This window comes from Oncorhynchus gorbuscha, linkage group LG20 (assembly GCF_021184085.1).
Source record: "Oncorhynchus gorbuscha isolate QuinsamMale2020 ecotype Even-year linkage group LG20, OgorEven_v1.0, whole genome shotgun sequence".
Taxonomy (NCBI): Eukaryota; Metazoa; Chordata; class Actinopteri; order Salmoniformes; family Salmonidae; genus Oncorhynchus; species Oncorhynchus gorbuscha.
Window position 1 is genome coordinate 1372699 of NC_060192.1, and position 17176 is coordinate 1389874.

General features: G+C 49.3%; 1 protein-coding gene across 1 annotated transcript; it reads left to right on the forward strand.

Moving 5' to 3' along the window:
- The first annotated feature begins 7619 nt into the window (after positions 1-7619).
- On the forward strand, positions 7620-16213 carry LOC124007524 (adenosine receptor A2b-like). The gene is made up of 2 exons (XM_046318168.1): positions 7620-8553; positions 14705-16213. The coding sequence occupies exons 1-2, from the start codon at positions 8222-8224 to the stop codon at positions 15768-15770; spliced, it is 1398 nt and encodes a 465-aa protein (XP_046174124.1). The 5' UTR covers positions 7620-8221; the 3' UTR covers positions 15771-16213.
- The last annotated feature ends 963 nt before the right edge of the window (positions 16214-17176 follow it).

The following is a 17176-nucleotide window of genomic DNA, read 5'->3' on the forward strand; positions in this document are numbered from 1 at the left end:
GCCTTTATTTGTGTTGGGTCATTGTCCTGTTAAAAAAACAAATGATACTCCCACTAAACACAAACCAGATGGGAGGGCATATCGCTGTGGTAGTCATGTTGGTTAAGTGTGTCATGAATTCTAAATAAATCACAGACAGTGTCACCAGAAATGCACCCCCACACCATCACACCTCCTCCTCCATGCTTCACGGTGGGAACCACACATGCAGAGATCATCCGTTCACCTCCTCTGCATCTCACCACAAAGACACAGTGGTTGGAAACAAAAGACCAAAGGACAGATTTCCACCAGTGTAATGTCCATTGCTCGTGTTTCTTGGCCCAAACAAGTCTGTTCTTTTTTTCAAATCAAAATCAAATCAAATCAAATTGTATTTGTCACATACACATGGTTAACAGATGTTAATGCGAGTGTAGTGAAATGCCCTGTGCTTCTAGTTCCGACAATGCAGTAATAACCAACGAGTAATCGAACTAACAATTCCACAACTACTACCTTATACACACAAGTGTAAAGGGATAAAGAATATGTACATAAATATATATGAAGAATGAGTGATGGTACAGAGCGGCATAGGCAAGATGCAGTAGATGGTATAGAGTACAGTATACACATATGAGATGAGTAATGTAGGGTATGTAAACATTATATTAAATGGCATTGTTTAAAGTGGCTAGTGATACATGTATTACATAAAGATGGCAAGATGCAGTAGGTGGTATAGAGTACAGTATATACATATACATATGAGATGTGTAATGTAGGGTATGTGAACATTATATTAAGTGGCATTGTTTAAAGTGGCTTGTGATACATGTATTACATCTATGGCAGTAGCCACTCAATGTTAGTGGTGGCTTTTTAACAGTCTGATGGCCTTGACATAGAAGCGGCTTTTCAGTCTCTCGGTCCCAGCTTTGATGCACCTGTACTGACCTCGCCTTCTGGATGATAGCAGGGTGAACAGGCAGTGGTTCGGGTGGTTGTTGTCCTTGATGATCTTTATGGCCTTCCTGTGACATCGGGTGGTGTAGGTGTCCTGGAGGGCAGGTAGTTTGCCCCTGGTGATACGTTGTGCAGACCTCACTACCCTCTGGAGAGCCTTACGGTTGTGGGCGGAGCAGTTGCCATACCAGGCGGTGATACAGCCCGACAGGATGCTCTCGATTGTGCACCTGTAAAAGTTTGTGAGTGCTTTTGGTGACAAGCCGAATTTCTTCAGCCTCCTGAGGTTGAAGAGGCGCTGCTGCGCCTTCTTCACGATGCTCTCTGTGTGGGTGGACAATTCAGTTTGTCTGTGATGTGTACGCCGAGGAACTTAACATTTACTACCCTCTCCACTACTGTCCCATCAATGTGGATAGGGGGTTGTTCCCTCTGCTGTTTCCTGAAGTCCACAATCATCTCCTTAGTTTTGTTGACGTTGAGTGTGAGGCTATTTTCCTGACACCACACTCCGAGGGCCCTCACCTCCTCCCTGTAGGCCGTCTCGTCGTTGTTGGTAATCAAGCCTACCACTGTTGTGTCGTCCGCAAACTTGATGATTGAGTTGGAGGCGTGCGTGGCCACGCAGTCGTGGGTGAACAGGGAGTACAGGAGAGGGCTCAGAACGCACCCTTGTGGGGCCCCAGTGTTGAGGATCAGCGGGGTGGAAATGTTGTTGCTTACCCTCATCACCTGGGGGGCCCATCAGGAAGTCCAGTACCCAGTTACACAGGGCGGGGTCGAGACCCAGGGTCTCGAGCTTGATGACGAGTTTGGAGGGTACTATGGTGTTAAATGCCGAGCTGTAGTTGATGAACAGCATTCTCACATAGGTATTCCTCTTGTCCAGATGGGTTAGGGCAGTGTGCAGTGTGGTTGAGATTGCATTGTCTGTGGACCTATTTGGGCGGTAAGCAAATTGGAGTGGGTCTAGGGTGTCAGGTAGGGTGGAGGTGATATGGTCCTTGACTAGTCTCTCAAAGCACTTCATGATGACGGAAGTGAGTGCTACGGGACGGTAGTCGTTTAGCTCAGTTACCTTAGCTTTCTTGGGAACAGGAACAATGGTGGCCCTCTTGAAGCATGTGGGAACAACAGACTGGGATAGGGATGAATTGAATATGTCCGTAAACACACCAGCCAGCTGGTCTGCGCATGATCTGAGGACGCGGGCTGAGGATGCCGTCTGGGCCTGCAGCCTTGCGAGGGTTAACACGTTTAAATGTTTTACTCACGTCGGCTGCAGTGAAGGTGAGTCCGCAGGTTTTGGTAGCGGGCCGTGTCAGTGGCACTGTATTGTCCTCAAAGCGGGCAAAAAAGTTATTTAGTCTGCCTGGGAGCAAGACATCCTGGTCCGTGACTGGGCTGGATTTCTTCTTGTAGTCCGTGATTGACTGTAGACCCTGCCACATACCTCTTGTGTCTGAGCCGTTGAATTGAGATTCTACTTTGTCTCTATACTGACGCTTAGCTTGTTTGATTGCCTTGCGGAGGGAATAGTTACACTGTTTGTATTCGGTCATGTTTCCGGTCACCTTGCCCTGATTAAAAGCAGTGGTTCGGGCTTCCAGTTTCACGCGAATGCTGCCATCAATCCACGGTTTCTGGTTTGGAATGTTTTAATCGTTGCTATGGGAACAACATCTTCAACGCACGTTCTAATGAACTCGCTCACCGAATCAGCGTATTCGTCAATGTTGTTGTCTGACGCAATACGAAACATATCCCAGTCCACGTGATGGAAGCAGTCTTGGAGTGTGGAATCAGATTGGTCGGACCAGCGTTGAACAGACCTCAGCGCGGGAGCTTTATATTTTAGTTTCTGTCTGTAGGCGGGGATCAGCAAAATGGAGTCATGGTCAGCTTTTCCGAAAGGAGGGCGGGGCAGGGGCTTATATGCGTCGCGGAAGTTGGAATAGCAGTGATCCAAGGTTTTTCCAGCCCTGGTTGCGCAATCGATATGCTGATAAAATTTAGGGAGTCTTGTTTTCAGATTAACCTTGTTAAAATCCCCAGCTCCAATGAATGCAGCCTCCGGATAAATGGATTCCAGTTTGCAAAGAGTCAAATAAAGTTTGTTCAGAGCCATCGATGTGTCTGCTTGGGGGGGATATATACGGCTGTGATTATAATCGAAGAGAATTCTCTTGGTAGATAATGTGGTCAACATTTGATTGTGAGGAATTCTAAGTCAGGTGAACATAAGGACTTGAGTTCCTGAATGTTGTTAAGATCACACCACGTCACGTTAACCATGAAGCATACGCCCCCGCCCCTCTTCTTACCAGAAAGATGTTTGTTTCTGTCGGCACGATGCGTGGAGAAACCAGCTGGCTGCACCGATTCCAATAGCGTCTCTCCAGTGAGCCATGTTTCCATGAAGCAAAGAACGTTACAGTCTCTGATGTCCCTCTGGAATGCTACCCTTGCTCGGATTTCAACAACCTTGTTGTCAATAGACTGGACATTGGCGAGAAGAATGCTAGGGAGTGGTGCACGATGTGCCCGTCTCCGGAGTCTGACCAGAAGACCGCTCCGTTTCCCCCTTTTACGAAGTCGTTTTTTGCGTCGCTGGCTGGGATCCATTCCGTTGTCCTGGGTGAAAGACAGAACACAGGATCCGCTTCACGAAAGTCATATTCTTGCTCGTACTGATGGTGAGTTGACGCTGCTCTTATGTTCAGTAATTCCTCTCGACAGTAGGTAATGAAACCTAATATGACCTGGGGTACTAATGTAAGAAATAACACATAAAAAAACAAAAAACTGCATAGTTTCCTAGGAACGCGAAGCAAGGCGGCCATCTCTGTCCGCGCCAGAAGTAGTGCACTATTTGTGCAATTTCTGAGGCTGGTAACTCTAGTGAACTTATCCTCTGCAGCAGAGGTAACTCTGGGTCTTCCATTCCTATGGCCGTCCTCATGAGAGACAGTTTAATCAAAGCGCTTGATGGTTTTTGCGACTGCACTTGAAGACACTTTAAAAGTTCTTGACATTTTCCAGATGGACTGACCTTCATGTCTTAAAGTAGTGTGGACTGTCATTTCTCTTTGCTTATTTGAGCTGTTCTTGCCATAATATGGACTTGGTCTTTTACCTGTCTTCTATATACCACCCCTAACTTGTCACAACACAACTGATTGGCTCAAATGCATTAAGAAGGTAAGAAATTCCACAAATTAACTTTTAACAAGTCATTCCTGTTAATTGAAATGCCCTCCAGGTGACTATCTCATGAGGCTGGTTGAGAGAATGCCAAGAGTCTGAAAAGGCATAATTTGCTTAACACTTTTGGTTACTACATGATTCATAAGTTCATAGTTTTTAGTGTCTTCACTATTATTCTGCAATGTAGAAAATTGTAAAAAATAAAGAAGAATGGTGTGTACAGGTGTGTACTGTATGCCTCTATTATCATGTCACCTAAATACACTACTGGACCAAGAGTATGTGGACACCTGCTTGTCGAACATCTCATTCCAAAATCATGGGCATTAATAACAGCCTCCACTTTTCTGAGAATGCTTTCCACTAGATGTTGGAATCATTGCTGTGGCGACTTGGTTCCATTCAGTCACAAGGGCATTAGTGAGGTTGGGCACGGATGTTGGACAATTAGGCCTGGCTCGCAGTCGGCATTCCAATTCATCCCAAAGGTGTTCGATGGAGTTGAGATTAAGGCTCTGTGCAGGCCAGTCAAATTCTTCCACACCGATCTCAACAAACTATTTCTGTATGGACCTCGCTTTGCATGGGAGCGTTGTCATGCTGAAACAGGATCTTCCCCAAACTGTTGCCACAAAGTTGGAAGCACAGAATCGTCTAGAATGTAATTGTATGCTGTAGCATTAAGATTTCCCTTCACTGGAACTAAGGGGCCTGAACCATGAAAAACAGCCCTAGACCATTATTCCTCCTCCAGCTAACTTTACAGTGGACACCTTGCATTTGGGCAGATAGTGTTCTCCTGGCATCCACCAAACCCAGATTCGTCCGTCAGACTGCCAGATGGTGAAGCGTGATTCATCACTCCAGGGATCGTGTTTCCACTGCTCCAGAGTCCAATGGTGGCGAGCTATACACCACTTCAGTCGACGCTTGGCATTGCGCATGATGATCTTAGGCTTGTGTGCAGCTGCTTGGCCATGGAAACCTGTTTCATGAAGCTCCTGACGAACAGTTCTTGTGTTGACATTGCTTCCAAAGGCAGTTTGGAACTCCACGATTTTTATTCTGTGAGCTTGTGTGGCCTACTACTTTGGAGCTGAACCGTTGTTGCTCCTAGACGTTTCTTTACAATAGCACTTACAGTTACCGGAGCAGCTCTAGCAGGGCAGACATTTGACAAACTGACTTGTTGGAAAGGTGGCATCCTATGACGGTACCACGTTGAAGGTCGCTGAGCTCTTCAGTAAGGCGTTTCTACAGTCAATGTTTGTCTATGGAGATTGCATGGCTGTATGCTCGATTTATACACCTGTTAGCAGTGGGTGTGGCTGAATCAGCCGAATCCACTCATTTGAAGTGGCGACCACATATTTTTGTATATATAGTGGATTTGGATATTCGTCTGTCATGTTGCCTAAATATTAGGACAAAACATTATATATTATCTGACCAGGTGAATCCAAGTGAAATCTATGATCCTCAATCAATCAGTGTAGATGAAGACAGGTTAAAACATGTTCATAAGCCTTGAGACAGTTGAGACATGGATTGTGTGTGTGTGCCATTCAGATCGTTAATGGGCAAGACAAAATATTTAAGTGCCTTTGAACGGGGCATGGAGGTAGGTGCCAGGCCCACCGGTTTGTGTCACGAATTGCAACACTGCTACACTGCTGGGTTTAACCCACGCTCAACAGTTTCCCATGTGTATCAAGAATGGTCCTCCACCCAAATGATATCCAGCCAACTTGACACAACTGTGGGAAGCATTGGAGTCAACATGGGCCAGCATCCCTGAGGAATGGTTTCAGTACACTTCAGAAGGAAGAGCCCATGTTATGATGTGTCATGGTAGTTTAAAAGACCAGGTTGTGGAAATGCCAGCTTCCATTTATTAGCTCCCGTGAACTGCCTTTCTGTCTGCCCACTAACTTACTCTCAAGGAATTATTTCCCGGACCAGCACCCCTATTACGACCCTTTGCCCCCGTCTCCCTAGATTCCACTGTCCTAATATCACTCCAGAGGGGTACATGGGGTTGCAGGGTGAGGGAGGGGGAGGGGGTGAGGTGTAACAAATGGCCCCTTTGACCCTTTAGGTCAGGATTAAAGAGCATTCACTCTGATTAAAGGCACGCTTTTTTAAATGTTCGCTGTGCCACGTTCTCACACATGGCTGCCAACACAGAGTTCAATGGGTTCCAGGGGAACGAGCTAATCTTTGCCTAAACTTTATAGCCAAGAGGGTTCCCAAGAGGGTTGATAGCCAAGAAGATATTCAAGAGGGCCTGATAGCAACGAGCTACTTACTATAAACAGAAGAGAAACAGACCCCTGCATATTATCAGTAAGGGAACAGCAGTGTTTTCACATTAGAAATGCTTCCTCTCATACCGCGTCATAGTTTCCCTCTGTCTACTGTTCTGTCATCATGCTGAACATTCAAGTGGTAATATCCATTTATACAGATCCAGAGGTGTATGTTCGTTCAAAACGCTTCTTTTGAAATATTGTACAATTTTCCTGACCTCAATCATCAAGGTTTGTATAAAGGCTTATACACAGTAATAATTATCACTGTCCTGTGGAACTCATTAAACTCAATAGACTAGCCCACATTTAAATCTCTCCTTGTTTAGGGGTTTGTACTGGCAACAGGAAGGAAAGGGGGGATTCCTCGTCAGTTGTACAACTGAACGCGTTCAACTGAAATGTGTCTTCTGCATTTAACCCAACTCCTCTAAATCAGAGAGGTGCGGGGGGCTGCCTTCATCGACATAGTGAACAGTGGGTTAAATCAAGTCAAATGTATTTATATATCCGTTCGTACATCAGCTGATATCTCAAAGTGCTGTACAGAAACCCAGCCTAAAACCCCAAACAGCAAGCAATACAGGTGCCGCTTGCTCAGGGGCAGAATGACAGATTTTTACCTTGGGGATTCAATCCAACAACCTTTCCGTTACTGGCCCAACACTTCTACCTGCCAGGCTACCAAATGATTTAGAATAACCTGACTGACTATAGTAAATATTTTGGAGAAGACGACCACACCTTGAATAGACCAAGCACAGCCATGTTAATGATTACTATAGAAACGAGCTGTGTCGCTATAATTCAAACAGATATGCTCTTGGGCATAAATCTTGGAGAATAGAAAATAAAGTGTGACAGGGTCTAATGATGTGTGAGCTTTTTGGGGAGGGAAGCTGTTCTAAAATACAAATCTGTATTTTGTAAAACTGAGCTGCTGGCTTTGGAAGACAGATTGCTGTTGTGGCCTGGGGTGTGTGGGTTAACCTGTTTGTACAGGGACTTGTAATGAGATTGTTCTCTCTCTCTCTCTCTCTCTCTCTCTCTCTCTCTCTCTCTCTCTCTCTCTCTCTCTCTCTCTCTCTCTCTCTCTCTCTCTCTCTCTCTCTCTCTCTCACTCTCTCCTCTCTCTCTTTCTGTCTCCTTAGGACACGGATCTTCATGTGACAGTGGGTTGGCCACGGCAACACCCCGCCCACTCCTAGTGTCCAGCCACTGAGGAGGTTGCTGAAGTTAGCAACAGAAAGCACGATTGGACAGAAGAAGTGGAAGAAGAAGTAAATAACCTTCTGTAGAGTGATAATACATTAGAGTGAATCTCAACTCACTTCTTCATTTGCTCTGTGGTTGGCATTGGCACCATTTCCTGGCCGTCGGGTGTATAAACAGGAAGTGGTTAGTGGTGGTGGGTCCTGCTAATCACTGAAAGGACAGTTCCTGGCAGCACTGCAATAGCACCTCACCTGTGTGTGTGTGTGTGTGTGTGTGTGTGTGTGTGTGTGTGTGTGTGTGTGTGTGTGTGTGTGTGTGTGTGTGTGTGTGTGTGTGTGTGTGTGTGTGTGTGTGTGTGTGTGTGTGTGTGTGTGTGTGTGTGTGTGTGTGTGTGTGTGTGTGTGTGTGTGTGTGTGTGTGAGGCTTGCTGTTGGAGGGGGAGTGTCTGCACGTGTAGCGATGCGTGTAGAGACGAAGAAGCCCCTTCCCTGCAACCTGACTCAGACTCTGGCTGTGACCTTCAACGTGACCCCAGCCCCACCATGCTGAACAATGCCTCCCTTGTCTACATCGCCCTGGAGCTGGTCATAGCCTTTCTGGCCGTGACCGGTAACATGCTGGTCTGCTGGGCCGTGTGCCTCAACAGCACCTTGCAGAGCATCACCAACTACTTTGTGGTGTCCCTGGCAGTGGCAGATATCGCTGTGGGCTTGCTGGCCATCCCCTTCGCCATCACCATCAGCACGGGCTTCTGTGCCAACTTCCACGGCTGCCTGTTCATCGCCTGCTTCGTACTGGTGCTCACCCAGAGCTCCATCTTCAGCCTGCTGGCCATCGCTGTGGACCGCTACATCGCCATCAAGAGCCCCCTCAGGTGATCTTAGCAGGGGAGGAGAGGGAGGGGATTGGAGGGAGGGGGACTGGGCTGAGGATGGTGGTGACAGTCTGTTCCTGGTCTTTTTCTAGAAAGCAACAATGAAACATAAACAGGCATCATCCATGTTTAAGACGTTGTTTTATAGGCAGATCCTCTGACCTGTCAGATCTGTGATCTAAGTGACGCACAACAAAATGGATTTGTGTATCAAAACACATTGAATTACAGTGAGGTTATTGGATTAGGGTTCATCTCCCCAGCGCAGGGCAGACAGAGGTAAATGTCTCCACAGGCTTCATTGGGTTAGTGTTCGTGTGCTGTTGGAAGGACTGAGAGGACTAAAGGCTTTGATCGTTGTCCTCCTGGTAAATTAACACCAAGGGAGAGCGGTGAGGGGGCCCAGGCACCGTATAGATAGAGAGGCAGGCCCAGGCACCGTATAGATAGAGAGGCAGGCCCAGGCACCGTATCGATAGAGAGGCAGGCCCAGGCACTGTATCGATAGAGAGGCAGGCCCAGGCACCGTATCGATAGAGAGGCAGGCCCAGGCACCGTATCGATAGAGAGGCAGGCCCAGGCACCGTATAGATAGAGAGGCAGGCCCAGGCACCGTATCGACAGAGAGGCAGGCCCAGGCACTGTATTGATAGAGAGGCAGGCCCAGGCACCGTATCGATAGAGAGGCAGGCCCAGGCACCGTATTGATAGAGAGGCAGGCCCAGGCACTGTATTGATAGAGAGGCAGGCCCAGGCACTGTATTGATAGAGAGGCAGGCCCAGGCTCCGTATTGATAGAGAGGCAGGCCCAGGCACTGTATCGATAGAGAGGCAGGCCCAGGCACCGTATAGATAGAGAGGCAGGCCCAGGCACCGTATAGATAGAGAGGCAGGCCCAGGCACCGTATAGATAGAGAGGCAGGCCCAGGCACCGTATAGATAGAGGCAGGCCCAGGCACCGTATTGATAGAGAGGCAGGCCCAGGCACTGTATAGATAGAGAGGCAGGCTCAGGCACTGTATCGATAGAGAGGCAGGCCCAGGCACTGTATAGATAGAGAGGCAGGCCCAGGCACCGTATAGATAGAGAGGCAGGCCCAGGCACTGTATAGATAGAGAGGCAGGCCCAGGCACCGTATAGATAGAGAGGCAGGCTCAGGCACTGTATCGATAGAGAGGCAGGCCCAGGCACTGTATAGATAGAGAGGCAGGCCCAGGCACTGTATAGATAGAGAGGCAGGCTCAGGCACTGTATCGATAGAGAGGCAGGCCCAGGCACTGTATAGATAGAGAGGCAGGCCCAGGCACCGTATAGATAGAGAGGCAGGCCCAGGCACTGTATAGATAGAGAGGCAGGCCCAGGCACCGTATAGATAGAGAGGCAGGCCCAGGCACTGTATAGATAGAGAGGCAGGCCCAGGCACTGTATAGATAGAGAGGCAGGCCCAGGCACCATATAGATAGAGAGGCAGGCCCAGGCACTGTATAGATAGAGAGGCAGGCCCAGGCACTGTATAGATAGAGAGGCAGGCCCAGGCACCGTATAGATAGAGAGGCAGGCCCAGGCACTGTATAGATAGAGAGGCAGGCCCAGGCACTGTATAGATAGAGAGGCAGGCCCAGGCACCGTATAGATAGAGAGGCAGGCCCAGGCACCGTATAGATAGAGAGGCAGATGGAGATTGTTTATACATAACAATAACTGAAATAAACAATATTTTTGTGGATGTTCAGTAGGGTCAGATGAGTTAATAATTATGACAATTATTTGTTGTCTTTATTAGTTATGTCTAATGATCTTTTATAATGTGTTGTATGTGGAATGTCCCATGTGCCTCTTCTATTCTATACTGGTCTGTGACTGTGTAGCAGATTAGGATCTGTCAAACTCAATCCTCAGCCTGAATTGTCTCCATTTGAGCTGCCGGAAGAGCCTGTCAAGTGTGTTTCTGACACTCTTTGCTTTAGCGAGTGAGAGAGCGTTGTTATCTTTCTGTTTTCCAGTTCTTCATCAGGGTGTGATGACAGGTAGATAATGCTTATCTGCTCAACACCAGTCATTAGCAACATTAACTGCAACAAATTGCTTGCAATAAAAATCGAGATAGCTAGTTTATTAGGACGCTATATAATGTTTGGTTAATAAGGCACTCAAGCATAAGTGACAAATATCAAAACAAAACAACAGCTTGTTTTAAATAGGCCACATGTCACATGTCACCGTACACCATCATTTCCCCCTGTGTAAATATAAAAGAAAAGAACGCAGACTATAGAGGTTTTACGCCCATCCAGTACGGGACCTGCCTGGCTTAAATAATGTGGGCCTACCCACAATGCATCGATCAAAAGGGAATGTCAGCTCACTGTTTTACTCTTCTCAAACATGATATTTTAATAAATCGTTGGTGATTTAAGATGTATTTCCAAGCGGTCTCAGGAGCCAAACCCTTTATGGACAGTATTGACTACTTTGCGATTGCATTGGGTATTTTAACTAACTAAATACAACGTACACATGCATCAAAGGCACATTAGTCTACTCTTGATCCATGCGAATATGGACAGTGTGCGTCATGGCTGGATAGGCTGTGTTTCCGCTCTCAAAATTAATGTCATAACCAACTGCGTTACCTCTAAAAAACAGTTTTTGTTTGGTCTTAAAAGTACCTACCATCGCTTCGAACTTTGGATCATGTTTTTAAGGACACACCTCAAAATATTTCCAACCAGCCCATCTAAGCTGATATGACAGATCAATTCCCGAACCTGGCGTTAGGCCTGGAAAATGCCAGTGCGCCAGTTTTGACACGAATTTGCAAGCTAACGTACTTTTGACACGAGCGCCACCTTAACGAGCCGAAAATAGAACCCATAGAAAGTAACAGACCCGACACTGTTTCCATCAGACTACAATCAAACAACTCAACCTGCAAACAACTTGGCAACAACCAAATAGTTCAACTTGCAAATCCCTTTTCTTCACTAGAGTGAAATATTAAGACACACATCAATTCTTCATACTACAAATGCGTGAGGAATCAAAGCACCTGTTTGGTCGCAGTCGCAAATGCAATTTTGATTCTCCAGTGGGAAGGCATTGCTTTCATGGAAAAGTCCTAAAGCAGGTGTTTATTGCAAAAGGGCCCAGCCAGGATGTGTGTGTGTGTGTGTGTGTGTGTGTGTGTGTGTGTGTGTGTGTGTGTGTGTGTGTGTGTGTGTGTGTGTGTGTGTGTGTGTGTGTGTGTGTGTGTGTGTGTGTGTGTGTGTGTGTGTGTGTGTGTGTGTGTGTGTTTGCCGCCACCCTGGTCCACAGAGGTCTCAGTCAAAGAGGACTAAATCCCCACTGGACCCCCAAACCCACCCCCATAACCACAAACAACAGGGTCATGTGCCTGTGGTGCTGCCTTCTGACTTCCACCCTGTGGTGCTGCCTTCTGACTTCCACCCTGTGGTGCTGCCTTCTGACTTCCACCCTGTGGTGCTGCCTTCTGACTTCCACCCTGTGTTGCTGCCTTCTGACTTCCACCCTGTGGTGCTGCTGACTTCCACCCTGTGTTGCTGCCTGACTTCCACCCTGTGGTGCTGCCTTCTGACTTCCACCCTGTGGTGCTGCCTTCTGACTTCCACCCTGTGTTGCTGCCTTCTGACTTCCACCCTGTGTTGCTGCCTTCTGACTTCCACCCTGTGGTGCTGCCTTCTGACTTCCACCCTGTGGTGCTGCCTTCTGACTTCCACCCTGTGGTGCTGCCTTCTGACTTCCACCCTGTGGTGCTGCCTTCTGACTTCCACCCTGTGGTGCTGCCTTCTGACTTCCACCCTGTGGTGCTGCTGCTTTCTGACTTCCACCCTGTGGTGCTGCCTTCTGACTTCCACCCTGTGGTGCTTCCACCCTGTGGTGCTGCCATTCTGACTTCCACCCTGTGGTGCTTCTGACTTCCACCCTGTGGTGCTGCCTTCTGACTTCCACCCTGTGGTGCTGCCTTCTGACTTCCACCCTGTGGTGCTGCCTTCTGACTTCCACCCTGTGGTGCTGCCTTCTGACTTCCACCCTGTGGTGCTGCCTTCTGACTTCCACCCTGTGGTGCTGCCTTCTGACTTCCACCCTGTGGTGCTGCCTTCTGACTTCCACCCTGTGGTGCTGCCTTCTGACTTCCACCCTGTGGTGCTGCCTTCTGACTTCCACCCTGTGGTGCTGCCTTCTGACTTCCACCCTGTGGTGCTGCCTTCTGACTTCCACCCTGTGTTGCTGCCTTCTGACTTCCACCCTGTGGTGCTGCCTTCTGACTTCCACCCTGTGGTGCTGCCTTCTGACTTCCACCCTGTGGTGCTGCCTTCTGACTTCCACCCTGTGGTGCTGCCTTCTGACTTCCACCCTGTGGTGCTGCCTTCTGACTTCCACCCACCCTGTGGTGCTGCCTTCTGACTTCCACCCTGTGGTGCTGCCCACCCTGTGGTTCTGACTTCCACCCTGTGGTGCTGCCTTCTGACTTCCACCCTGTGTTGCTGCCTTCTGACTTCCACCCTGTGGTGCTGCTTCCACCCTGTGGTGCTGCCTGACTTCCACCCTGTGGTGCTGCCTTCTGACTTCCACCCTGTGGTGCTGCCTTCTGACTTCCACCCTGTGGTGCTGCCTTCTGACTTCCACCCTGTGGTGCTGCCTTCTGACTTCCACCCTGTGGTGCTGCCTTCTGACTTCCACCCTGTGGTGCTGCCTTCCACCCTCTGACTTCCACCCTGTGGTGCTGCCTTCTGACTTCCACCCTGTGGTGCTGCCTTCTGACTTCCACCCTGTGGTGCTGCCTTCTGACTTCCACCCTGTGGTGCTGCCTTCTGACTTCCACCCTGTGGTGCTGCCTTCTGACTTCCACCCTGTGGTGCTGCCTTCTGACTTCCACCCTGTGGTGCTGCCTTCTGACTTCCACCCTGTGGTGCTGCCTTCTGACTTCCACCCTGTGGTGCTGCCTTCTGACTTCCACCCTGTGGTGCTGCCTTCTGACTTCCACCCTGTGGTGCTGCCTTCTGACTTCCACCCTGTGGTGCTGCCTTCTGACTTCCACCCTGTGGTGCTGCCTTCTGACTTCCACCCTGTGGTGCTGCCTTCTGACTTCCACCCTGTGGTGCTGCCTTCTGACTTCCACCCTGTGGTGCTGCCTTCTGACTTCCACCCTGTGGTGCTGCCTTCTGACTTCCACCCTGTGGTGCTGCCTTCTGACTTCCACCCTGTGGTGCTGCCTTCTGACTTCCACCCTGTGGTGCTGCCTTCTGACTTCCACCCTGTGGTGCTGCCTTCTGACTTCCACCCTGTGGTGCTGCCTTCTGACTTCCACCCAGTGGTGCTGCCTTCTGACTTCCACCCTGTGGTGCTGCCTTCTGACTTCCACCCTGGTGTACATTATGAACTCTGGTTTAGACCAATGGAAGAATACAGACAGCAAAACTAATATAGATACATTGTTCGTGACACTGATTTCCTGTCTAATGTCTGATGCAGAAACAAAGCAACGCCAAGTAGAGTTACATCAGACTATAGATACGCTTTTGTGCAATGATCCCTAAATCACAATACAGGTAGGAAATGCTTTCTTAAATCTACATAATATATAATAATAATAATATATATGCCATTTAGCAGACGCTTTTATCCAAAGCGACTTACAGTCATGTGTGCGTATGGGTGGTTGGTATGGGTGGTCCCGGGTGGTTGGTATGGGTGGTCCCGGGTGGTGACTTACAGTCATTCTACGTATGGGTGGTCCCGGGAATCGAACCCACTACCCTGGCGTTACAAGCGCCATGCTCTACCAACTGAGCTGATATCCAGTGCACCATCGCCTAGTTGGACATGACTGTCTCCCAAACAAGGGACTCATTTTCCAAGAGCTTACTGCTATATATGCAAATACTAGTATGTTCTCGGGATAAAGGCTTTTTACCCTCTGAAGCCTGTCCCATACGTTCTCTAAGCTCTCTGATTACAGGAAGTACAATTCATTGGTCCAGGAAAAGTGAACTTGCTTTCTTATTGAGTGTTTACTGGGAGTGTCGGGACCTGAATAGAGGAGCCCTCTCATCCTGGGAGCATTTCTGTGTCATGTAACAATACAAAATGCCTGTCTGAATTCCTCTCATGTTTTCACGTGATCCTCTAGGTATAACAGTCTTGTGACGTCCGGGAGGGCGAAGGGCATCATCGCAGTGTGCTGGGTTCTCTCCGTGGGCATCGGCCTCACGCCCATGCTGGGCTGGAACAGGGGTGTCAACGGCACCAACAGCAGCTCGTGCCCCGAAGGCATGACAGAGTGCCTGTTCGAGGGTGTGGTCACCCTGGAATACATGGTCTACTTCAACTTCTTCGGTTGTGTGCTGGTGCCCCTGCTGGCCATGCTGGTCATCTACGCCCGCATCTTCATGGCGGCTCGGCGCCAGCTGAGACTGATGGACCTGAAGCTGGCTCACATGCACGCCCCTGGGGCATGCTCATCGTCCACATCGCCCCGCTCCACCCTGCAGAAGGAGGTCCACGCAGCCAAGTCTCTGGCCATCATCGTGGGGCTATTCACCCTCTGCTGGTTGCCCCTTCACATCATCAACTGCTTCAACCTGTTCTGCCAGGACTGTGGGCGCCCGCACGTCTGGGTGATGAACATCGCCATCATCCTGTCCCACGCCAACTCCGTGGTCAATCCCTTCATCTATGCATATCGCATCCGGGAGTTCCGCCACACCTTCCGGAGGATCCTGCGCAAGCACATCCTGGGGCACTGGGAGGGGCATGGAGCTGGAGGAGGGGGTGGCAGAAGGCTGGGTAGCAGCAGCAGTATCACGCGTGCCTCTACTCGCATCAGCATGGTGGACAGCTTGTGTGGCACCATGGGGAACAGTTATTCCCTGGAGCCCAGCCCCAAACCCAGCCCCACTCGGACCCCCATAGAGACCCATAGAGCTGGGAAAGAAGCTTACTCTGACTCCTGCCAATGGTCACCACCACAGTCAGACCCTGCACCAATCAGCTCCATTGAAAACGGACACAACAAAGGCGATGCCCCGGTGTCTCCCAGGCAGCAGCAATGCATCATGGGATGTGCGGACCAAAGTGGGGTTGAGACTACAACCGTGTTGATGGAGGTGAGGGACAGTGGGAACATATCCTCTGTCCCCCTCTGTCCCCCTCTGTCCCCTCTGTCCCCCACACTAACCAGCCTAAACACTCAGTAGAACTCACTGAGGTCTCATGACATAGTTATCTCCATGTCAGGCCTCTGTCCCCTCTGTCCTCCTCTGTCCCCCTCTGTCCCCCCTCTGTCCTCCTCTGTCCCCCTCTGTCCTCCTCTGTCCCCCTCTGTCCTCCTCTGTCCCCTCTGTCCCCCTCTGTCCCCCTCTGTCCCCCTCTGTCCTCCTCTGTCCTCCTCTGTCCCCCTCTGTCCTCCTCTGTCCCCTCTGTCCCCCTCTGTCCTCCTCTGTCCCCCACACTAACCAGCCTAACCACTCAGTAGAACTCACTGAGGTCTCATGACATAGTTATCTCCATGTCAGGCCTCTGTCCCCCTCTGTCCCCCTCTGTCCCCCTCTGTCCCCCTCTGTCCCCCTCTGTCCCCCTCTGTCCCCCTCTGTCCTCCTCTGTCCCCCTCCTCTGTCCTCCTCTGTCCTCCTCTGTCCCCCTGTCCCCCTCTGTCCCCCTCTGTCCTCCTCTGTCCCCCTCTGTCCCCTCTGACCCCCTCTGTCCCCCTCTGTCCTCCTCTGTCCCCCTCTGTCCCCCTCTGTCCTCCTCTGTCTCCCTCTGTCCCCCTCTGTCCCAGCCTAACCACTCAGTAGAACTCACAGAGGTCTAATGACATAGTTATCTCCATGGTGGACCAGTTACTGATACCCCAACCTACATCATCAAATAGGAGGGGAGAAGTGAGGGACCAGGTCCCTTCACCTGTAAAATCAATTCTACAGAAATATTGGAAATGGTTGAACTGACTAGAAATAGCTTTTCTATCTTTAGGGGGAGACTTCTTGAGCCTGAAAGGGCAACAGCAAACTGGTATTAAATCACGCCTAGCCATCTTGTTTACTGATCACATAGCTGTTGTTGGTGGACACGTTTTGTACACGCTACCTCTGAGGCTCTTTCCTGTAGGCTAATAGTCTTTCAGAATTGAAAATGTATGACGATATAAATGAATGGTCTGATCTACTGAGCACCTGTCATATGCTGACAGATTATGACCGAAACCATGTTGATCCTGGACACTGTCCAATACTGTAATGACTCAATATTTGGTATTGCTGGCCAACCACTACTGAGTTAATGCAACTACTGTATGTCAGTGTGAGACGTCTGGAATGTATTTTCTCTATTATGAAGTGCAGTATTCCTCCAATTGTGTCATGTTGTCAAACGCCGGTCCCTTGTGTGTTTCCATGTCAGTTTATTAAATGACCTAAATAAGCCATGTTGTCACTGCGTGTGGTTATTTAAGTGAGTCCTGCATTATACAGCAAGTCACATAACGCTAGAAAAGGGTTCCAAAAGAGCTCTTCTCCTGTCCCAATAGAACTCTTTTTGGTTCCAGGTAGAACCCTTTTTGATTCCAGGTAGAACTCTTTTGGGTTCCATGTAGAGGGTTATCCTG

What these genes read in the sequence shown, in the direction of transcription:
- LOC124007524 (XM_046318168.1), top strand. Translation starts at nt 8,222, where the DNA reads ATGCTGAACAATGCCTCCCTTGTCTACATCGCCCTGGAGCTGGTCATA. An exon ending in GCCATCAAGAGCCCCCTCAG is followed by an intron (nt 8,554 to 14,704) that starts GTGATCTTAGCA and finishes GTGATCCTCTAG; the next exon opens with GTATAACAGTCTTGTGACGT.